At 34.5% G+C, this 24,893-nt stretch overlaps 1 protein-coding gene and 1 long non-coding RNA gene across 2 annotated transcripts; one reads left to right on the top strand and one right to left on the bottom strand.

Moving 5' to 3' along the window:
- Positions 1-262: 262 nt before the first annotated feature.
- Positions 263-24,538, top strand: ACTR10 (actin related protein 10). The gene is made up of 13 exons (XM_082450521.1): positions 263-437; positions 2,570-2,642; positions 4,871-4,953; positions 6,212-6,320; positions 7,966-8,073; positions 10,161-10,228; positions 10,500-10,579; positions 14,563-14,598; positions 17,914-17,993; positions 18,072-18,145; positions 20,710-20,791; positions 22,256-22,457; positions 23,763-24,538. Exons 1-13 carry the CDS (start codon positions 361-363, stop codon positions 23,942-23,944), a joined length of 1,254 nt encoding a protein of 417 aa, XP_082306647.1. The 5' UTR covers positions 263-360; the 3' UTR covers positions 23,945-24,538.
- On the bottom strand, positions 13,193-20,703 carry LOC309655416. Its single transcript, XR_014260832.1, has 2 exons — positions 19,536-20,703; positions 13,193-17,214 (listed from the first exon to the last, which is right to left on the bottom strand). It is a non-coding gene; the product is annotated as an uncharacterized lncRNA (long non-coding RNA).
- Positions 24,539-24,893: the final 355 nt, after the last annotated feature.

Raw genomic sequence — 24,893 nt, 5'->3', positions numbered from 1 at the left:
CCCCGGCGCCACTTGAGGGCGTGTCCGGAGGGAAGGACCCGGGGGTTGGCCCCGCCCCAACTCGGGGCACCCGGCGTGCCTGATCGCCTCGGTCCTCTGCGTCCCCCGCATCCAGATCAGCAGCTACCTGCACCCGTACCTTCCTAGTCCCCGGGACGCGGGGTCCTGCGAGGGTTCAAGGCTCTACGCGGAGTGAGGCACAGCCAGGGACAGCCCGGGCCCCGTGCGCCGCGGCCACGCGAGGCCCCCGCCGTCGCCACCGCCCGCGCGCCGTCGCCCCGGCCCCGCCCCCCGAGAGCCGAGGGCTGTCGGCAGCCGAGGTCTGTCCGCGCCCATCTCCTTACCGGCTTGTTTGCTACCATGCCGCTGTACGAGGGCCTGGGGAGCGGCGGAGAGAAAACGGCGGTCGTGATAGACCTGGGAGAGGCTTTTACCAAGTGAGTGGCCGCGGCGCCAGCTGCCGTCGTCCCGAGGGGAGGGCGGGTAGCCGAGCCCCAGGCCCAGCCCGGGTCCTCGTCGCAGGCTCCAGAGGCGGCTTGTTCCGTCTCCAGTTCTTCCCCCAGGACCTCCGCAAATGACAGCCCTTGTTACTTGCACGGTGGGCGATGCAGATCCCGGGAATCCGGTGGAGCGGTCAGGTTCTGACTCCTAGAGAGGCCCAGGAGGCTTCGGGAAAATTGCCTTCATTGCCGCCCCGGTCGTCACCCCAAACTGAACGGACCCTTTGGGGTCATCTATGCAGGGGATGACAGCGATGACCTAGGCCCCGCTTATCTGGCTTTATCTGCTTAGGGAGGTGGCAACCGAACTGTAATGCTTGATGACGACCTCCGTTATTAAGCATTTATTGAAAAGAGATGCTATTGGTGTTGGAAATTAAAATATGTTTAAGACAGGGCTACTGCTTCCCAAGAGTAGGAAGTCGAATTAGGAAGGCTGAATGCATGAAAAACTGAAACCCTATAGATAATTCTCTAGAGAGTCTTCGTTGCTCCCACCCACCAACTCTTAGATTAGGAAATTTAACATTTTAAAAGGCAACTTGTAAACACTAGAGTAGTGGTTCTCAACCTTTTGGATGGCATAGATCCCTTTGACGACCGAAAGAAAGCCACAAATACACAAACCTTAAAATATTTGCACACAATTTCAGGGGTTGGTGGACCATCGCAGTGGTCCTTGGATTCCAGATTGAGAGCCCTTATACTGAGCTCAAGAAAAAAGAACGTGACAGCCAGAATTGCATCTTCTATCTGAAATGGAAACATTTGAAAAAACTTTGTATATCTCTGAACAGTGCATGACATGTAGTATGTATTTAATAACTATTTGTTGAACAAGTGGTCAAAAGAGCCTATTTAAGAATTGGAGGGAATTCCCTGGCTCTCCAGTGGTTATGACTGGGCATTTTCACTGCCGAGGGCCAGGTTCAATCCCTGGCTGGGGAACTAAGATCCCACAAGACGCCCAGTGCTGCTAAAGAAAACAAACAAAAAACAGGAAAATTGGGCTTCAGGTGCTCCAGAATTGGATTAAACATAGTCCTTAGTTCATGATATTCTCTTACTGTTCTAAGCAAGATCCTCCCATAATTATATTTTTTATTTATTTTTAAAGGTTTATTTAAATACCATAGTAAGTACCTTGAGGCTGACACCCAAGGATAATTATTTTAGGTATGTTGCGGAAACGAGAAATGGAACTACTATATAGGAGGATGGTTATTGACAGAGACAACAGGAGGGTGATAAGATGAGTTTATGCATCCTGGGGAATTTCGGGAGCACTGGTACAAGTCAAATAAACATGGGGATGTGACTAAAAGAAGATGGAGAGAGCTATTTAGGAATAGGAGGAGAGCAGTACTGAAAACCAGACAGGACAAGAAAAGATAATATTAAGACTAAACTTACATGGCAATCCTTTTTAACAACATTTTTAGCAAAGTTTTGTTTTACCTGAAACAGAAATGGAAATACTTAAATACTCTAGAAAGGAGAATAGTTTTTTAAAAGGGATGAACTATTTTATGCAATTTAAAAAATGATAGCAGTGAAGACTAACAATATGGGCAGAATCTTATGAATTCATGATGTGCGAACAGTGTGATTATGATTATGTCACATATGCATAGTTTAAAAACTAGACCAAAGGAAGTGCATCAATATGGAAGCTAATATTAGAATGATGGAATTATGAGTAACATGAATTATAGGCATGAAGTCAGATAATGGAGTACAGATTCAGGACTGTAGAGATGTGTTACCTAAAATTCAAGTAAAATTAAAAACAGAAAGAAAAGTAAGTGCTACCCTAAAATAATACACTGGTTTATTTCACTGTCACTAATTTGAAACAATTTTATTTTTTACCTTTAATACATAATTATGAATAGATGGTATTAACTTTTCCTTAGTTTTTTTGTCCCTTTGAATACATCAGAGATGTTTCTAGATGTTTTTGTGACCACTGCTTTGAAAAAAAATACAGAAAAACTTGTTTCTGTGACAAATATATAAAAAGAATGTTAAAATAAGTTGAATTGTTTCAATTTTCTATTTATTTGTAGGTGTGGATTTGCTGGAGAAACTGGTCCAAGATGCATAATTCCTAGTGTGATAAAAAAAGCTGGCATGCCTAAGGTAATTTTTTTTTTATAACAAATTAGCAAAATAAATGCTGTACTGTAAAATATTTTTAAATGTGACTTTAAGTAGGACTGATTAGAACAGTGCTAAATGTATAACTTAGACTGTATTCCAAGAAAACTTTTTTGATTCTTTATTTAGGTTTAATTTTTCTTTTTTTTTTTTTTTAATTTATTTACTTATTTATTTATTTTTGGCTGTGTTGGGTCTTCGTTTCTGTGCGAGGGCTTTCTCTAGTTGCGGCAATTGGGGGCCACTCTTCATCGCAGTGCGCGGGCCTCTCACTATTGCGGCCTCTCTTGTTGCGGAGCACAGGCTCCAGATGCGCAGGCTCAGTAATTGTGGCTCACGGATCTAGTTGCTCCGTGGCATGTGGGATCTTCCCAGACCAGGGCTCGAACCCGTGTCCCCTGCATTGGCAGGCGGATTCTCAACCACTGCGCCACCAGGGAAGCCCAGGTTTAATTTTTCATACCACAAAATTCACCTATTTTAAGTGTGCGATTCAGTGATTTTTAGTAAATATATCAAGTTGTGCAGCCATCACCACAGTTCAGTTTTAGAACATTTTTGTCATTCCAGTAAGATCGCTAATGCCTGCTTATCGTTAATCCCCATTCCCACCCCGAGCCCACCACGGATGTTCTTTGTCTTTATAGATTTGCTTTTTCTATTTAATTTATATAAATGAAATTATATGACATTAAGAGAAAGTTTTTGAGCTCAATAAAATAATTGCCTGAGCCTTGTAATGTAATTATAGAATCATTTTATTCTTACCCTGTTCAGAATATGAGCCAGGTCCTCATTTCTTTATCTGTAATTCAAAAGACCTGTGAAAAACACATTTTTTAAAAGAAAGTCTTGCCAAAGTTAATTTTGCAGAGTAGGAATTGTAGAACAATAGAAAGAATAATTTTACATGCCATAAAATTTGCCTGTTAAAATCAAATACAGATTTTTCTACCATAACTTAGTATTTGCATTCCTGAAAAACCTCTCCTTGATAGCAAACAAAAACAGGTTTTGGGAAAAAATAGGTTGGGGTAGATTATTTAAAACCCATGGAACTTTGTAATCCGAGCATCAGCAAAAACAAAAATTAATACCTCAGGAAAAAATTGGAATAGCTTTGAGTTGCGATTGAGTGTGGCTGGAAGCTCTCTTGGGGATATTTAAAATAAAATGAAATAATTGAAACTGTTGGTTGGTGGGTGCTGAGACAATGCAGATATAAAAGTGAGCTCTGAGCCTCTCTGGCTATTGTTAAGGGGGGACCAGGAAGAAATGCAGCCCAATAAAGAGTCTTGAAAGGGTCCACTCTGGTACGGGAGCCCCTGGTACATGGGATCATTTAAACTTTTTAAAAATAGATCTGAAAGAATGCTGATTTGTGTGACCACTGAGTTGATGACTTTCTTTACCTTGATGAAGGTTATAACTCTGCTATCATCATTTCAGCTCCTCTTGCCTAATATGAACTGTACAACCTTCATATTATATAGACATTATTCCCTTATTTAACAAATACGAACATATTTGTTTTCATAAAAGCACATGTTGGAGCAGGATACAGTAAATGGAGCCCTTGTGATGTGTAAGTGTTGACTTAGCACCCATGGTTTGGTAGTGTTTACTTTAGTGCTAATGGTGCATGTTTTCATTTTTGCCACACATATTTATGAGCTGTTTACTTTGTTCCTGGCACTGTATCAGTTGAAGGAGGATATATCATAAGCAAGCCAGAAGTAGTTCTTGCCCCATGGAGTTTGTAGTCTAATGGGAAGGTAGACATTTTACAAGTAATTAAGTGGGGTGATATTACAAAAGGCAAAGTGTCAATGCTTTGGGAGTAAATAACAGGGACTGAACCAAGTCTGGAGTATTTGAGGAAGCCTTTGATGCCTTTTAATTGATGCTGCTTTTTATCGGTGATGCCAAAATAATGTCAGATGGAAGAAAAATGTGATGAGCACAGCTCTTTACTTACTGTGGACACAGATTTTCATTGCATAAACCAAAACATTTTGTCATCTTGGACATGCCAGTTCTTAAACATTTCTAATTTAAGTGATTAATCTATTTTTGACGTTTGTATCTATTCTCAATACAAATTGCTTTTGACTTATTACCAGAAAATCCATTAGAAAAATAAATAAGCATGTTTTAGTTTGAGATTATTTTATGATTATAAATTAATAAATCATTTTAATTTTTTATAGCCTATTCAAGTTGTACAATATAATATCAATACAGAAGAATTATATTCCTACCTAAAGGAATTCATCCACATACTGTATTTCAGGTAAAATGCAATTGTGTTTCCCCCCCCCCCCCAGCTTTTCCTAGTGCTCGTCATACTGATATTTGGTTGTATTATTTCTAATGCAAAAAAAAGTTAATTTCCATTGCCATTTTAACTTTCTTATTTTCAATCTTTTCAAAAATATATTTGAAGACTAGGAAACTAGCAAGCATAAGGAAATATTGAAAATAAGTCAAATGTCCATTAATAAAGGGGATTGGATAATTTAATTATTGTACATCCATATAGTGAAACACTATATTGTCATTTAAAAAGTTCTGTATCTTTATGTACTGATACAGAAAGATGTCTTAGATATTCTGATAATTGAAAAAAGCATGTTGCAGAACAACATCTGTGGAATGAATATTTCTGTTAAAATATATGCATATACATACACAATAATGAAAATCTATAAACTGCTGTAAGTGGAAGCTTCTGGGTAGTAGAGGTATATGGTATTTTTGTACTTTCCAAGTTATAAGCTTCTATAATATTTGGAGTCTTGTGAGCATATACTACTTCTGTAGCTTAAAAAAAGAAAATATCTTTTTAATGGCTCAAGTTAGTATTCATAATAGGCTATAGTTTTTGTTTTCTGAGATAAATGAGTTAATAGATGTAAATTTCCTGAGACAGTGCATGGCACGTAGTAAGAGGTCAAAAATGTTATCTTTCTGTGGCATATATATTGATATATACCATGGAATACTACTCAGCCATTAAAAAAAACCGGAAATTTTGCCATTTGCAGCAACATGGATGGATTTGGAGGGCATTATGCTAAGTGAAACAAGTCAGACAGAGACGGACAAACACTATATGATATCACTTCTTTGTGGAATCTAAAAAATACTACAAACTAGTGAATATAACAAAGAAGAAGCAGACTCACAGATATAGAGAGCAAACTAAGGGCTACCGGGGGCAACATAGGGGTGAGGGAGTGGGAGGCACAAACTACTGGGTGTACGATAGGCTCGGGGCTGTATTGTACAACACAGGGATAGAGCCAATATTTTGTAATAACTGTAAATAGAAAATAACCTTTCAAAATTGAATAAAAAATTTAAAAACATTTAAAAATTTAAAAAATGAAAACGTTATCTTTCACGGATAATAAAATGAAGATGTCTTTTTGTTGTAAAGCTTCTTAAGTGAAGGTGGTACAATTTCTCTAATCTTAACAAACTGCATTATGTACCAAAATAAATACAAACTTTTATTTACTTTTAAAAACAAAACTATCACTTTTCAGGCATCTATTGGTGAATCCCAGAGACCGCAGAGTTGTGGTTATTGAGTCGGTATTATGTCCTTCCCACTTCAGAGAGACACTCACTCGTGTTCTTTTCAAGTATTTTGAGGTACCTGTTTTTTATGTTGTTGTTTTTAGTAGGTACTCAAAGCTTAAACTAAAAGGTCCTCATTTTATTTCCTTCATTGGAAAGAGGAATTGGATGATAAAATAAACTGAATCCTCTACAAATTGACCGTTTATTTTCTTTCTTTGTGTGGTTATTTCATGCGTATTAAGCATTTCATCTAATACTTAGATAATTGAAGGTTTATTTTTATTGCTGTTTCCCTTGTTTGTTTATTTTAGTACAGGTTTTAAGTTTTGGGACTTTTTTCTGAAATTAAAAGTTATATTCCGTGCTGTAAAGTTAATGATGTTTTTCTTCCAGGTCTTTCTAGTTTTCATTGCTTAGTTATGCTGACTGTTCTAAATTCTCCAATTCTTTCATTTTAGGCTTTAAATTCCCATTAAATGGAGTATTCAAATAATGTCTCCCATAGAGTAAGTGGGCAATGCCAGGAGTGACTCTTACATCTTGATATTAGTTATATTACTTGTAGCTTTCATTTTATAGGAGTCAAGATTATTTTAAAGACCAAAATTATGACTTAAATGATTACGTTTCATAGTAGGCCAGAATCTTTATTATTTAACTTTTTAAAAAAATCTCTGCCTTAGGAATTTAGAGTTTTTCAGCAATTTAGAAGAGTGTATAAAATGTGTATGGTATATAAGAAATTAAGCACATGTAAATGTAATTTTCATACATTCTACTGAACACAAAATATATCAAAAATCACAATGTATTTATGAGATAAGGGCAGTTAATATTTCTAAGTTATAATTTAGTAAGACAGGCACAGAGAAACAGGTTACATACCCTCCTGTACTTACTGATGTCACTAATTCAGGAATTTGGTTTGCAATAGGGAGAACACAAAACACAGCAGGAAGTCACTTTAGCTCTTATCTGAATAAAATAGATGATTTTCTGTATTTTTACTTGAACTTAGCATTTTAGTTATATTTATGTTAGTATCCTTATCTGGTATATAACCAGAACACCTGCTGTACTTAGATAAAGGAAATACAGCCATTATTTTGTTTGCCGCTTGGTTATTATGGACTTCCATATTTTGACTGAATATTTACCTGATATTTGGGATGTCACCAGATCTGGCAAATTTTCACTGAAAAATGTCACTTAGAGCTAAGGATTTTTGTAGTTCTTCAATTTAATTTTAACCGCTATATTATAATATTTTTAGAATATAGTTCATATTGTGAACTTTGTGAATGAGGACAATCAAGAATTCTTTTTCTCTATTTCTATTTTGATGATAAAGGCATCTCTTTATTTTTTAAATTTAGCATCTTCCTTTGAATGTATGTTTCTGGACCTCTTCTTTTATCCTTTTCAGTTTTCCCTCCAAAAGAGAGAGAACTGAATTAATAAAAATGCTTCATAATTGTCATTTCAGAATGAAAAGACTTAGAGAACTTAAAGAGTGTTTCTATTTATTACAGTGTATTTTGTTTATTGTGTAAATTCAAGTAAATCAACTAATTCTTAATTTAGTGCCGTAAAATGGTTGAGTAGGTATCATAATTATGAATTTTTTCAAATATATTTGAAATGTAAGGGAAACACCTTCAACTACTGACATTCATTCTGGTTTTGTTGTTGTTGTTTTGGATTTGTTGTTTTCTAGGTTCCATCTGTCTTGCTTGCTCCAAGTCATCTAATGGCTCTTCTTACACTTGGGATAAACTCTGCCATGGTCCTGGATTGTGGATATAGGGAAAGCCTGGTGTTACCTGTATCTTTTTTGTAAACCAGCTAATTTTGCAGTTTTTACTCTACTTTAGAATAATTAGGCTTACTACAAATTGTTTTTATTGCATCAAGCTATTTTGGGTTATCATGTACAAATATGACATATGTGGAAAAAATTCACAGGATTGTGAGACTTAAATTTACTTTTTGTAGAAATTGTCATTATGACTTGGTCCCAGTATAAACTCCAGAGATCAGACCTATTACGTTCAGTTTTTAAGAGGAACATCAGCTAATTAAGATGTGTCAAAGAAGATGGGTAGGATAGTCAAGTTCTAAGAAAAGATCATATGAAGAATAACTGGAAACAGAAATGAGAAAGTTAGGGACTTCCCTGGCAGTCCAGTGGTTGAGACTTTGCCTTCCAGTGCAGAGGGTGCGGGTTCTATCCCTGGTGGGGGAGCTAAGATCCCACATGCCTCACGGGCAAAAAGCCAAAACATAAAACAGAAGCAATATTGTAACATTCAATAAAGACTTTAAAAATGGTCCACATCAAAAAAAAAAAAAAAAAGGCAGATGTAGATTAGTGGTTACCAGGGGCTAGAGGGAGTGTAGAATAGGGGAATGAAAAATAAATAAATAAAAAGTTAAAAATTTAAAAAAATAAATGAGAAAGTTAAATCAAGAAAAGATAAAACTTAAATGGCAACGTGAAATCTGCCTTCAAATAGCTGAAGGGCTCACTGTGGAAAAGTAAATAGATTTTTTTTTCTATTTCCTGAGGCTATGATGGGGGCAGTATGACAGCTAAGCTTCTTTCTAGTTGTATGATTTTGGTCAAGTAGCTTAATCTCTTTTGGGCTTAGTTTCCTCATCTGTAAAATGGGAATTATAATAATTCCACCTCATAGGGGCATTGTGTGACTTGAGTGAGATAATGTATGTAAAATATTTAGCATAAGACCTAGCACATAAATTGCACAGTAAGTGCTGTAGTTTTTATATCATTTGCCATTGGGAGGAACTCCCTAATAATTTAAGCTGTTCCAAAATGAAATTACTGACTATAAACTGGTCCATTCCCCATCATTAGAAGAATTTAAGTAGAGTATAGGTAAACATCTCTTAGAAATGTTACAGTAGACATTTGCTACATTTGAAAAGGAGTTTGAAGTACATAAATGCAAGACTCTTGCAATTTTGAGACCTATGTGTGTATTTATTAGAAGAAGTACTCATGGGAAGGAAATCAAGAATCATTAGCTCCTAAAGAACTAAATTAGGCAATAGCTTTTTTAAATATAAAGTATTTTGTGTGTTAGTCTCATAACAACCCTGCAACAAAAGTATTATTCTCTTCAATATATGAATAAGATGATTGAAAGTTGTGATGGTAGTTGACCCAGGTTAATAGAAGTGTATAGCCAAGATATAAACCCATGTTTGTCTCCAAAGCCAGTGCTCTTACCAATATACTTTTTTCTTTTTCATAAATAATGTACTTATGAAACATCAGCAAAAACAATATGTAAAATAAGGTAGCAAACCCGTAGTACAGTATTGTCCACTGTCCTCTCAGCTCTGATAGAAATACAGTGTGAGACATATGTAATTTAAAATTTTTCTAAGAGCTACAAATTTTAAAAGTTCAAATGAAAGAGATGAAATTAGTAGTGTATTTTATTTAGCCCAATGTATTTAAAATACTATCATTTCAATATATAGTCAATATAATAAATTATAAAGAGATATTTTACAGGTTTTTTTTTTTTTAATTACTAAGTTTTCTGTGTTTGCTGTGGAGGTTATTCTTACAGCACATCTCAGTTCGGACCAGCCATATTTCAAGTGCTCAATAGCCACATGTGGTCAGTGGCTACATTGTTGGACACCCAAGCTCTAACAAATGAATTCTGTGTGTGTGTGTATATATGTGTGTACGTATATGTTTAACTGTTTTCTTTGGAGAAGGAAAAAGACTCTCTGATTTTTCTGTAACTCTTTTTAAAAAAAGAAGTAAGAATTTGCCAGCCAAGCTGATTTAGAACAATAATGCAGAGGTGAGGAAAATACTGAGGGAAACACATTTTACCTCCTAAAATAGTAATACCCTTGACTACCTTATAGATATATGAAGGAATCCCAGTACTAAATTGTTGGGGAGCGCTTCCCCTAGGAGGAAAAGCTCTTCACAAGTAAGTTTCTTGGCATTTAGCACATTTGCTTCACCGGTGCCAAAAAAAAATGCAAATTTTTTTACAGTGATCAATAGAGGACTTGTAATATGGACATTTAATGTTATTTATTCCATTCTTTACTAGCCTTGAGTATATTCATCTTTTAAGGGTAAAACCACTTTTATTTAAAGCATCATGATCTGTTATGAAGTAAAAGTATTAAATAAGAAAAGGATATCAGTTGCATTATTGTAATTCCAGTGACTTTTTTTTTTTTTTTAATCTTCAGGGAGTTGGAAACTCAACTATTGGAACAATGTACTGTTGACACAGGTGCTGCTAAAGAACAGAGCCTTCCCTCTGTGATGGGTAAAATCATTATAAACTTTGAGTGGTTTACATTCCCTTTTTGTTCAACTCATTTTTTCCCCCCATTGCATAGTTATTCTCTTTTTCTCACATCACTCTGATGACATGGCTCCAATTATAAGGTCATCATTGAGCTGTTAATCACCAAATCCAGTAGTTGAATTTTATTCATTCTTTCCAGAACTTTTGACATTATGGATTATCATATACTCTTTTTTTTTAAATTGTATTGAAGTATAGTTGAATTACAATGTTGTTAATTTCTGCTGCATAGCAAAGTGACTCAGTTATACATATATATACTTTTTTCATATTCTTTTCCATTATGATTTATCACAGGATATTGAATGTAGTTCCCTGTGCTATACAGTAGGACATTGTTGTTTATCCATCCTATATATAATAGTTCGCATCTGGATTATCATATACTCTTGATATTATCTCTTCCCTTGGCTTTCAGGACTTTTCTTCCTTTATGGTTTTCTCTTATTTCTCCAAGTATTCCTTCTTAATTTCTTCTGCTCTTGCTTTCTCTGCTGATATTCTTCTAGGGATTTATTTTTTGTTCCTTTTTTTCCTCCTGCTGTCTTTTTAAAAGTGATCTCTTGTGTTCCCATAACTTCAGCTACATCAGTATGCTGTTGATTCTTAAGTGTATCACTGGGCCCAACCCTTCTTCTAAACTTCATATTTCCAATTGATTACTAGATATAAACTAGGCATCCCTCTCGACACCTCAAACTTAAGACTTCCAGAAGTAAATACATTATCTCTTTCCCTAAATTCATTTTAACAAATCATGGTTAGATAAAGATAATATCTTACTGAGCTCCCATTTTAGATAACTGAGAGTTTATCAGTCCTTTGAATTCTCCCTCAGAAATCTCTTTTTCATCTCTTTTTTTCTGTCCTCCACAACACAGAACATCTGAAAACAAAGACATTGTCAACTAGGCCCTCATTGCTTCTTGCTTGGATTATTACAGGAACCTACTTTTTGGACCCATTTAGTCTATTTCACACTGTTGGCAGGAATAACTTTCACAAAATTAATCCTATTACATTGCTCTTTTGCTTGAGAATTTTTGCTGGCCCCCACAGGTTAAAATCCAGATTATCTGTTTGATATGCATGTTTCTTCACAATCCAACTTTATTCTACCTCTTAGCTTTAACTACTAAACTCAACCCTTTGCACCTTATTTCAGCTACAGTAAATTTCATACATCTTCCTGGCACCATTGTTCTTCAACAACCCTGTGCCTTCATTTATACTATTTCTTTACCTGGGATGTTTTTCTTTACCTATTTGGGTTTTTGATCCCCCTACATGACTCAACTGAAAGGTCATCTTAATTGTGAAACCTTCCTCATTTTCCCTAAGCAGAATAAATTGCTCCCCTCTCTGTTACACCCTCAGCAGTATTTATTATAGTACATATAACAGCCTCATTTACCTGATAACTGTTTCCCTCAATAGACTGAGAATCCCTGTCTTATTTATTTTTCAAGTGCCTGGGCACTGAATAAATGTTGGAAAGAGAAAGGTGGGTTGTTAGGACATTTATCCTTGCATATATTGTTTTCCTGTTGTTCTTTAGGTAGTTAAGATAATAGCACATTCTTCATTTTGTAGATCAGATTATTATTTTTCTATTCCAGATAAACTTTGTTACCTTTTTAGTATATCATGATGACAGTTAGTTAATAAAAGATATCCAAAGATAATAAGTTTAGTGTAGCATCCCAAGTTTGTTTTTTTTTTTTTTGTGGCCATGCCATGGCATGCGGGATCTTAGTTCCCCGACCAGGGATCGAACCCATGCCCCCTGCAATGGAAGTGCAGAGTCTTAACCACTGGACCGCCGGGGAAGTCTGCCAGATGTTTTTAATAAAGCTCTTCACTAAAACTATGACATTTCCTTAAAATTCTAAACTGTATGTTCTTGGACATCCCTTTCTTTAACCAACTGTCTTGGACTGTGATTCTAATCTTTCCCTCTCATACGCCCCAAAAGTCTTGAGTCTGCGATCCTAATAATTGAGGAATTAAATCATATCACTGTTTGCTGAAGGATCCACTTAGGAGGATCAGAAATGCACATGTATTTTAAATATCTCTTGTCGAGGTCCTTAGCAAAGATTAGGTATAAGTCTTACATATACTCGGATATCCTTAAGTGAACTTTGAATGAGCCGCTTTCATTTAGTATTTAGAACCTAGTTCAAAAAAGAATGAATATACTAACTTAAAACTTACAGAGACTAAGTACATTGATTTGAAAAGTGTACAGTTGAAAAGTAAATTATATATAAAATATTATACTTCTTATTCTCCTAAATTAGCTGAAATTTAAATATGGTTTTTCAAAGCCAGAGCCAGTGAATGCCTCTTATTTCTACTCCTCATTTGCAAAGTTTAAATGGCTGTGATTATTCCCTAAGATTGAAAAGCCCCTTCCCAAAGCACCATCTACGCCCAGCTGAAATAAGCCCTTTATTTTGAAGCCTGCCTTCCATGTTGCCTAAAGAAAACTGTTTTTCATATTACCAAATGTCTCTGGCACATGTTGGAATTTATTTGAATATTCCTAGAGAGAGTTTAGCACGTGTGAAATGTTATGGTTTTTAGCACTTACTCTTAAATTTGTAGGTTCTTATAATCTAGTTACATTTATCTGTTCATAGCCAGGTTTAAATCATTTTGGAAATCGTTATCCCCCTGTGAGATAAATTTTAACATTTAACAATAGGAATCTTCAAACTTTTTGATCACACACTGGCCACATCAGTAAAAAATTTTGAGCATGTACCTGCAATACATATTTATGTCTATATTTATTTATAAACTATATGTATCATTATTACTGTATTACAAAACACAAAGGTAAGAATTTAGAAAGAAAAATATAATAAAGGTAAAATAATAATTCTAAAGCCATACTTACTAATGGTAAATTTGTTTTGCTCCCTCTCAGAAAAGCAATGTGATTAAATATTGTTTATTACTTTTTAAAGGTTATGGCTTAACATTTTGAAAGTGTGGTATTAACTTTATCTTAATTCTTAGTTTCAGCAGCTGTCATAACGTAAAGATGTAGCTAACAAGATATGTAGCTCCAGATGGAAGAAGTGCCTGATTACCCTTATTAAATCATGATTCCTTTTGTAGCTATAAATTTCTGTCTTCATTGATATAAATAATTTGTTCTTACAGATCAATCAGAATATTTTTACATACTTAACAATGAGTTAAAAATTCTGAGTTTAGAAGATTCTAAACTTAGAAAACATTGTTTCTGAGTCTGACTTGGAAAACTAGATTTATTGGCAACAAAATCACATAACAGTGGTAACATATGCAAATATTATCTTCTAAAGTCTTCCTGTATTATATAGGTTTCTTTGAATAGGTACTTTCTCACTCATTTTTAAAAATGTCACGTTTACCTTGAAAAAAATTAAAAGTCTGTGTGTGATCCTTTTTACAAATATGTATTAGGTTAGCATGTCACTGACAGTCATTTATTATCACAGAAAAGATAAGCAAACTTGAAACTTCACTTTTTGTAAAAGAAAAGTAAATAGCTCATGTTTAAGCCCTACCATTTCTTCTAAGTACTTTAACACAGATAACCAGCAAATCTTTTTATGGTAGAAAATATTTTCTTGGTCAATTCCTATCTAGTGCCAATTATTCTATGATATTTTTAAGGTCTTATTTTTATCAAATTTATGAGTATTAGTGACATTCTTCAGCACCTTGTGCACATCTGGCTTCAACTTCCGTGCTTTGGCTTGGCTTCGAATGCTGAAGTTTCTTCCCTAAAAGCAAAGTTGATTTTTTTATTTGGCTTTTAAAAAATTATGGTACTTTTTAATTTTTTGTAGTTTGCTGAAATGGAAAATGGAAATGTGAATGCAATTTTACAGACTGTTTCTGCTTATAAAGTTCTGTAGTTCTAAATAAAATTTCTGTTTTAGGTTCAATTCCTGAAGGTATATTGGAAGACATTAAAGGTAAACTAAGTTCCCATTTTTGTCCCCTTCATCATTAAGTATTCATTTGGAGGGCAAGTGTTTCTAAGTATTTACACAGATATAAAATATATTAAATTCATAATGTAATATCCTAAAAATATTTAACATTTAGGCTATGGAATAACGTAAATAACATTTTGGTATTTCATCAGATTTATGGAAGCTTTTGGTATTCCTTTTTTTTTTTTTTGGCCACACCATGCGGCTTGTGAGATCTTAGTTCCCTGACCAGGAATTGAACCCAGGCCCTCGGCAGTGAAAGTACGGAGTCCTAACCACTCGACCACCAGAGAATTCCCTTTTGGCATTACTTTTGATGTATTATTGAAGAAACTTCTCAATGATAAATAGAGTATAGAGAGTTACTAAGGAATTAGTAGTTTTCACAGTATGAATTAACAGTTACATTGCTTATGAAAGCCACTGATTTTATGTTGTTCAGCATTTTTTTAAGCTCTAGCATTTTAAAGGTCATTTTTATAAGGTCAGTCATTTTACTGACTTCAGAAATTCTACAGTTGGGTAAAGTATATTAGATTCACTTTAATAAGATATATTACTTCTCCTTTGCTAGAGTGTATTTTTATGATAATGTTTAAATTGAGTTTTCTGGTATTTCGATTCACTAAAAGGAAAAGCAGTTAAACTGTAATGTAAAGTTCTTCATTACTGAAAGTGTCATGTAAAATAAATACTCTAGAATATGTAATAGAGAATTAGACAATAATGGATTTTAGAGTTAAATGGGACCTGGAGATAATCTGGTACAATTGGGTCCCTGAAATATTAAATGATTTGTTCAGTGTCACACAATAGGTAGGGTTAGACCTAGGGCTGCAAAATGGATCTTGTTCTTCATTATGTTGCTAACTTATGTTGTATAATTACCAAAAATCTCTTCAGTTATTATAAAATTTCAGTCATTGGTACACGCTTATTGCAAAAGCTCAAATAATACAGAAATACCTCAAGTGAAATAGTTTCCCTTTCGTTCTTCCAGTCCTGTCCCCCATGATGTAACAGTTGATAATTCCTTGGAATGTTTCTTTCCATATAGCTTCCATCTTGTGAAAAGATGTTTAACTTTCCCATTACCCAGGGAAACATCAGATTGGCAAAAATTTGAAAGATAGACCTTTAGTATTCGTGAGATTATGGGAAAATTAATATGTTGCTATTAGTAAGAATTGAAAACTAACCTTTTTGGAAAGCATTCTGGCATATATATAAAAATTGAAAAGTGTGCATCCTATCTAAGAGGGTATGTTGAATGAAGTTTGGTGACTTCATAATAAGGAATATCATATAGCTTTTATTTATTTGTTTTTTAAAATATTTATTTATTAAATTTTTGGCTGCATCGGATCTTAGTTGCGGCACAGGATTTTTTGTTGCGGCACGTGGGTTCTCTCTAGTTGTTGTGCACAGGCTTAGTTGCCCCTGCATTGCAAGGTGGATTCTTAACCACTGGACCACCAGGGAAGTCCCACCATATAGCTTTTTAAAAGGAGGAGCTAGATGTATTGATTTGGAAGGGTATCCATAATGTATTAAGGGAAAAAGCATGTTGCTGAATAATATGTACAGTAGGAACCCATTTCTATTAAAAACAAATATGCAATACGTACACATACTCTTGCACGCTCATTTATATTAGTTACTTATGTAGTACCTACATTTTTTTCAATTATTTTAAAATCCTTAAGTGTAATTTAGCTGTTCTTGGATTTTTAATTCAGTGAATTTGGTTTCCTTAAAGAACACCTTCATATGCCAAGTATGTAAGATGTTGAAGTCTAAGTATTTACATTGCTTAGTTGTGAGGACTTAAAGTATAAAATACGTAAGTAACGAGCACATAGCTTACTGTCTAGCATATTAGCATATTGTAAACTCTGTTTTTTTAAATTGAAGTATAGTTGATTTACAGTGTCTCAGGGTACAGCAAACTGATTCAGTTATATATACTCTTTTTTTTTTTTGGCTGTGCCATGCGGTCTATGGGATCTTAGTTCCCCAACCAGGGATCAAACCCATGCACTGGGAGCACAGAGTCTTAACCACTGGACTGCCAGGGAAGTCCACAGTTGTATATATTCTTTTTCAGAATCTTTTCCATTATAGGTTATTACAAGATTTTATTGAATATAGTTTCCTGCGCTATACAGTTCTTGGCATATTGTAGATTCTTAACAAATATATTTTGAATTAGTAAATGAAAAGAATTTTGTATAATATATAAGTTTATGTCAGCATGTTTTGCAAGTCATTAATCAAATCATTAGATTTCTTGCTCTCAACATCAATTTTTTTAATTAATTAATATATTTATTTTATTTATTTGGCTACGTTGGGTCTTCATTGCTGCGCATGGGCTTTCTCTGTTTGCGGCGAACGAGGGCTACTCTTCGTTGCAGTGCACTGGCTTCTCATTGCAGTGCCTTCTCTTGTTGTGGAGCACGGGCTCTAGGTGCACGGGCTTCAGTAGTTGTGGCACGCGGACTCTAGAGCACAGGCCCAGTAGTTGTGGTGCACGGGCTTAGTTGCTCCGTGGCATGTGGGATCTTCCCGGACCACGGCTGGAACCCATGTCCCCTGCATTGCCAGGAGGATTCTTAACCACTGCGCCACCAGGGAAGTTCCTCAACATCAATTTTGTCTCTACTTGAAAAAATTTTTTATTCCTTACCTATTTCTGAAAATAATTTGCACCCGCTTATTATAAAAGGTATTTTGCAACAGAAATAATCTTTAAAAGAATAAATGTTCAAAGTGAGAAAAAAGATATAGTGTGCAAGAGGGAGAAAATAATCATGCCAGAAAACCCTAAACTAAGGAGTGTTACTGTAACTAAGACCAAAATTTAGCTTTGTGTTCTGACCAACCAACATTTTTAAAAAAGAATAGGATAGATAAATACGATTAGATATAAATCAGTCTGGTTCAAAGAGATATGCTGTTCAATTAGAATGGCTACATTTTCATGATGCTAAAATTTATTTTTATTATGGTACTCTTTATACAAGGAATATCAAAGAACATAAGTTTCCTCAAATGTGGTTTTGTCTTTTTTTAATGTGGCTTTGTGGAAGACGAACATGGAACATGTCTTATGATTCCTCAGTGAATGAAAAGTTTTTTATATGTGTATAAATTGTCATAAGCTAACTAAAGACGGAGATAGTTTATAAAATCTGAAGGAACAGATGATTAACTTGTCCACTTGAATAGAATTGTTTTAACTGGGACATTGATTCAATCACAAACGGTAACAATGTCTCCTTTTCTTTTAAGTGCGCAGTTGCTTTGTTAGTGATCTGAAGCGTGGACTAAAAATCCAAGAAGCAAAATTTAATATTGATGGGAATACTGAGGTAAGCTAAAAATAAATGTATATTTTTTTTTCAGAGGTTGTAATTTGTATACTTATGCTTATGATATTTATATTTCAGCGTCCCTCACCACCGCCAAATGTTGACTACCCATTAGATGGAGAGAAGATTTTACATGTCCTTGGATCAATCAGGTTAGACCTTAATTTTTATGAGCAAAATAATGAACTAAAATAAATTTTTGGCCTTAATATTTGTATAAACCTTTAGTATTATTGATTTAATAATTATGTGTTTTTCATTAAGCCTCATCATTCATGATTATTTTTATTATTCAACTTTTTAATGTTTTAAAACTTAAAAAATTTTTTTTTCTGTTCTTCAAAGTAATTCAGAATCAACCATTCTTTGAGATGGAGAATAAAGTATGATACTTTAAAACAGGATTCATCAAACTTTTTCTGTAAAGGACCAAATGGTAAATACCTTAGGCTTGGTGGGCCATATGGTCTCTGTTGCAGCTACTCAGCTCTACAGTTGGAGTGCAGAATCAGCCATAGGCAATGTGTAAATGAGTGAGCATGACTTGTGTTCCAATAAAACTTTATTTGCAAAAACAGACAGTGGGCTGGATTTGGCTTGCAGGCCATAGTTTGCTGACTCCTGCTTTAAAACATTGTCTTGTTAGAAAGAATGCATTCTTCCAAATATACTAAATCTTTAGGACCAGTTAGTAATTCACCTTTTTATTATTCATTATTCGGTCTGATGATGCAATATAAGTTGTCAAGGACTTACATGATTATATTGGTAACAATATAATTTTTGTTTATACCCAAGCTATATAAAATTTGTATTATAAAAGTTTTATCTGTAAAATATTAGATCAGAAGATGAACAGAAAAGAATTATATAAATATAGAAGATCCTGTTAGATTTTGAGATAATTAATGTAGAGGTTGAGATACTAGAAGGATGAACATAAATATACAGATGTTAAAGATAGTAGGTTGGGGAAACAAAAAAGTAAGAATGTAACACTTTTTGGTAGTAAGTTTTTATCGTTTTATCTTTTATTTAAGTTATATTCACTAATTTACTACTTAAAAATTTCTCCTGATTGTTTAGTGGAGCCCAGAATAAGAGAAGAAGAAAATAAGTGTTTATTTTCTACCGTAATGTTTCATTGCTTAAGTGATAATTGTTAAATTATGTCATTTCAATATCAAATTAACTGACAAAGATTTGGAAAAAGAAAACTGATGCTTTGTGAGTATTTAGCTCAACTGGTAGAAGGAGAAGTACGCAGGCATAGAGGCAAGTGGCTAACTAACTATGAGTGAGTGAGTGTTCGGCATACTGTAGACCTCAGTAGACTGTACCAGTGAAATCGACACTTAGCAAGTAGGTTGAATATCAGGAAGAGAATTTTATGTTTTGAAAAAGATTCAAAAAAACTTTAAAGTAGTATGCATAGTATGGTCCCAGTTTTATTTTAAAAGATATTGTATGTATATGTATATTTATATGTATAGTTTTATATTGCATTGGTTAGGGTTCAGTTTGGTTACCAGTTATACAAACCTGAAAATAGTGGCTTCAACAAGATAGAATTTATCTATCATTTAAAAGAGGTTCAGAGGTAGATAGTCCAAGGATGGTATGATAACTGCCACTAGTGACCCAAGCTTCCTTCCATCTATCATCTTTGAGGTGTAGCCCTTGTCCTTGGGGTCCAGGGTGGTTGGTGGAGTTAGCTACTCCATCCGTGTTTCAAGCATGCAATCCTGGGAAGGAAAAGAGAAAAATGCTTCCTCTCCTTTTGAAGGAGACTTTCTAGCAGTCCCACATACTACTTTTGCCTCCATCTCATTGTCGGGTACTTAGCTACATCTAGCTGCAAGGGAGGCTGATAAATATAGTGTTTCAACTGGGGAGGGGCATTGTATCCAGCTTATAGGAGTTTTATCTTTTTTTTATTTTCAAATAATTACAGATTCGCAGGAAGTTGCTAAGATAATATAGAGAGGTCCCATGTACTCTTCACCCAGTTTCTCCCAATGGATACATCTTATGTAACTATAGTACAATATCAAAACCAGTAAATTGGCATTGGTGCAATGTGTATATATTGTTCTGTGTAATTGTATCACATGTAGCTTTCCATAATCAGCACCACCACAATCAAGATATAGAACTATTCCATCACAACAAAGATCTTCCTTGTGCTACCAAAAATAACCCTAATAGTTCTATATCTTTTAATTTGAAAATGAACAGGCACATGAATATTTTATTAGGCAACCAGCCATCTTTGCCATGTATTGTTTTTAAAAACAAAGAAATGCTTTGGGCTGGATGGGGGAGGGTCTTGTTTGGTTTTAAATCTGTTGTATCACTACTGATCTGCTTGTTGAATTCTACCGACTATTACAGAATTCTGCTCCTTTTCTGTTATTAGGTTTAAGGTGGACAAAATATTTGTAAATCTATACATAATAATAATTATAGCTAGTACTTAGGGAGTACCTCCTATGTGCCAGGCACTGTTTTATTAACTCATTGAATCTCTATCGCAACACCTGTGAGGCAAGTGCTATTATTTTTCTCATTTACAAATGCAAACACCTTGTGTTTTAACCATTACTCTACATTAATATAGTACTGGTACCTAAAAATATGTCAGTAGAACTAATGGTATGTACTATGTCATATTATGTGATGCCAACAAAACACTCTCTGTTTTTAATCTCATTAGAGATTCAGTTGTGGAAATCCTTTTTGAACAAGATAATGAAGAGAAATCAGTTGCCACTTTAATATTGGATTCCCTTATGCAGGTACTTTTATTTTGTAAAAGGTTTCAATTTATGAATACAGCCCTTTATAGAGAAATTTTTAAAATCATATTGTCTGTATTTTTAATTTTAGCCATTAGTTACATTTTTAAGCTTTTATGTGAAGTTTTATGGTTAATGAGTTTTACTTTGGCACTTATATATGGTACCCACAACATTTCAAACCCGGGGTAATATGTTCTATAGACACATCATGCATTTTTTCCCTGACAACAATAACATTTTTATTTTGTACCTAGTATGGCTTGTAGTTTCTTCAAATGCAGGTTTGTGTAGTATTAAGTTTTTCATTCCACAAGGTATATGTCTCTTTTGTTTAATGACTGTGGGACCATAGAACTCCTGTAAAATACTATCACTTTGGGAGATATTGTCTACCTCTATGGCTCTACCTGGGGACTTTATGAAAAACATGACATCATTGAAGGACTGTAACATTCCTGATGCTTAGAAAGAACTGATGTGGAAACATAATTTTTCTAAGAATGTTATCTTCCCACTTGATAACTGGCTCTGGATATAGTGGATATAGTACCTTAGAAAAATTAGGTTTCCACATGTTTTCCTTACTAAAAAAGAAACGAAAAGTTATTTCTTCTCATGTTCTTTGCTCAGCTCAGCCATTCTACCCTGAAAATGAGAATACTCCCATATTACTACTATATTCCCTGTGGAATTTAAAAGTCTACACTATTAGCTTTTTAAATCTTTAAGGATTTATATAAGTACGTGGTAATATCATCATGGGGTTTATTTGCCACCTGAAAAACTCTCTTGTTAAAGAAACCTTGCTGTGGCCCTTTTTGGAGGGTGGGATGAATTAGGAGATTGGGATTGACATATATACGCTAATATTATAAAATAGATAACTAATAAGAACCTGCTGTATAGCACAGGGAACTCCACTTAGCTGTACAGTGGAAACTAACACAACATTGTACAACAATTATACCCCAATTAAAAAAACAAAAAGAAAAAAAATAAAAGGGCTTCCCTGGTGGCTCAGTGGTTAAGAATCCTCCTGCCAATGCAGAGGACACGGGTTTGAACCCTGGTCTGGGAAGATCCCACATGCAGTGGAGCAACTAAGCCCATGCGTCACAACTACTGAGCCTGCGTGCCACAACGACTGAAGCCCACGCGCCTAGAGCCCGTGCTCTGCAGCAAGAGAAGCCACTGCAATGAGAAGACCACACACTTCAGTGAAGAGTAACCCCCGCTCGCCACAACTAGAGAAAGCCCACACACAGCAGCGAGGACCCAATGCAGCCAAAGATAGATAGATAGATAGATAAATAGATAAATAAATTAATTAATTTAAAAAAAGAAACCTTGCTGTGGCCCTTTTTTGTAATACAAATGATCACCTAATAATCTGTATGTTTTCTTAAATTCAATCAAGCATTATTTATAGTTAATTCTTTTTTTCTTTCTCTTTAATAACAGTGCCCAATAGACACCAGGAAGCAACTAGCAGAGAATTTGGTAGTCATAGGTGGCACGTCTATGTTGCCAGGATTCCTCCACAGACTACTTGCAGAAATAAGGTATTTGGTAGAAAAACCAAAATATAAAAAAACACTTGGCACCAAGACATTCCGAATTCATACTCCACCTGCAAAGGCTAATTGTGTAGCCTGGTTGGGAGGTAAGAATTTCTGATTTTTCTTTTTTGTTTTTGTGTTTTTGTTTTTTTTTTTTGTCCATACCACGTGGCTTGCGGGATCTTAGTTCCCCAACCAGGGATCGAATCCAGGCACCCCAGCAGTGGAAGTGTGGAGTCCTAACCACTGGACTGCCAGGGAATTCCCAAGAATTTCACTTTTAAAAATAATGATTATATAGTAATTGGTTCCTGAATGACATTACTAATGGTTATATTAGAATAGATGATTCATTGTTTGAAATTGTGTACATATTAAACTAATAGAACTATTAAATAATTTTCTTTGAACATTTACTTTTCCTTAAATTATTAGTTTTCAGAATTATATACTTATTTCTCTTATCATTTGCACTTCTATTTTTTTTTTTCAGTGAACTCTGTCCAATTAAAGTCATCCCGCATAATGATAGTGATAGCTATGCATTTATTTTAATTATGCGACCATTGCTTAAAACACTTGTTTTAATTCCTTACAAAGCTAATTTGTGAGCCATATATGAAAATTGATCTCTTTGTTTTATAATTACACTATATTTTGTGACTGGGTTTATTGAATGTTTTAGGAAATGATAGTTTTATTGAAACAAGGCAATAGCCAAATAAAGAGACTACTTTGAAGAGAGAACAATCATAGATGTGTATATCTGTAAGTTCTGATATGTGTCTTATGATGCAGTTACAGCTCATAGGTATCAGGATCATTTAGAGAGAAAACCAAGTCTTGAGATTTTAAATTGATATGTATTATATTTCTTGTAAAGTAGAATTTGGTCAAAATGTAATTTTGATCTAGGAAGAATGGATTTAGTCACTAAGTTATTTTTTGGAAACTGCCTTGTGGGTCTGTATAAGGTCTTCAACATAGACTCTTAGGATATTATGGTTGGCTTATTGAGTTTTGCACTGCTGTTTTTTTACTGACATATAATCTGAGAGTGTGGCAAAGAAAACTCAGATTGTTATTTATTGTGTTTACACAGAGTTGAAAATACTTTCCACCTTATTCAACCTCACTCTCCCTGCATTTAAACACATTAATACTTATCATTTTCACTATAATGTAGTTTACGCCATTTAAGTTATTTTCAACATAGGAGTTATGGCTTACCCTGTTTTTCAAAATACAGGATATAGAACAACTTAACCGGAATTAATTTGAAGACTGTGAATATGCATTACTGAATTTTACCTATTCTCTCTTGTCATATAATGAAGTGGATGTATGTGTACATAAAATTTTCCAGTAAAAGTTTTCATATCAGCTATAAAAATATGTTCACCACACAGGAGCTATTTTTGGAGCACTGCAAGACATACTTGGGAGCCGTTCAGTCTCAAAGGAATATTATAACCAGACAGGCCGTATACCTGATTGGTGTTCTCTTAATAACCCACCTTTGGAAATGATGTTTGATGTCGGGAAGGCTCAACCACCTCTGATGAAGAGAGCATTTTCCACTGAGAAATGAAAGTTTGATTAAAATTCAACTTTGCTTCATTTCAAATATCTCATCAATTACAAGCAAACTGTACAAAGTATATAGGATGGTGTTAGAGACGACTTTAGTAGAAGTGAAAGCGTTTCTGTAATTATACTTCACATTAGTATTTAATCATTTTGCCTTTGGTGTAATGGTAGAATGGTAGCTGATGCTTATTGAAATTAGTTGTATTTATATCAATAAAATATAGTAAAGCAGTTAATTTTGGAAGTTTGTTACATAGTTCATTTTTCAAAAAGAATAAAAACATTGTCCCTCCACAATTCACATAATATGTCCTGGGCATTGGAGACTTCATTAATTTCATTGTGTTCAACAATTATTTTATTTAAAGAATAATGTTACCATTTCCAGTTATTTCAAATATTAACATGGGTCTGTGTCTTAAAATCCTTTTGTTTTGATGTTTGTGTCCATGTTATAATAATGCTACTTTTGGGCTGAGAATGTTGGGTAGCATAGTTAAGCATTTGGTAAGGAGAATGGGGAAATGTTCACTTTTTAACTTTACAGTTTATTTTATGAATTTCTAAGAAAAAAGGTATTTCATTTTTATGCGGAGATACTCATTTTATGCATTTTTATGAAACTGCTTTATAAACATGTATTCATAATGTCTTTAATCTCTTTTGTGCTTTTTATCTTCTAAGGCAGGGGTTGTTTGAAATATGTACTCAGTCATTATTTAATTTTTATTTTTGTTTGTTTTTCTTCCTTTGTTTCTAATGAACTTCCTCTTACTAGAATTTTGCTGGTTTCATTCTTTCTAAGTACCTGTGAAGATGGGAAGTATATGCATATGTATGCTCGTAGTCCTGAAGACCGAGTATGAATTTATACATTTTCTAGACTATATGTCCCAAGTCCATTTTTACTCATAGTTTAATCATTTTGATTGTCCTTTTTCTGGATCCTT

Source organism: Balaenoptera physalus, assembly GCF_965194825.1.
Source record: "Balaenoptera physalus genome assembly, chromosome: 2".
NCBI classification, from domain to species: Eukaryota; Metazoa; Chordata; class Mammalia; order Artiodactyla; family Balaenopteridae; genus Balaenoptera; species Balaenoptera physalus.
Note: the sequence above shows the minus strand (reverse complement) of the source record. Positions and strands in the feature narration are given on the sequence as shown.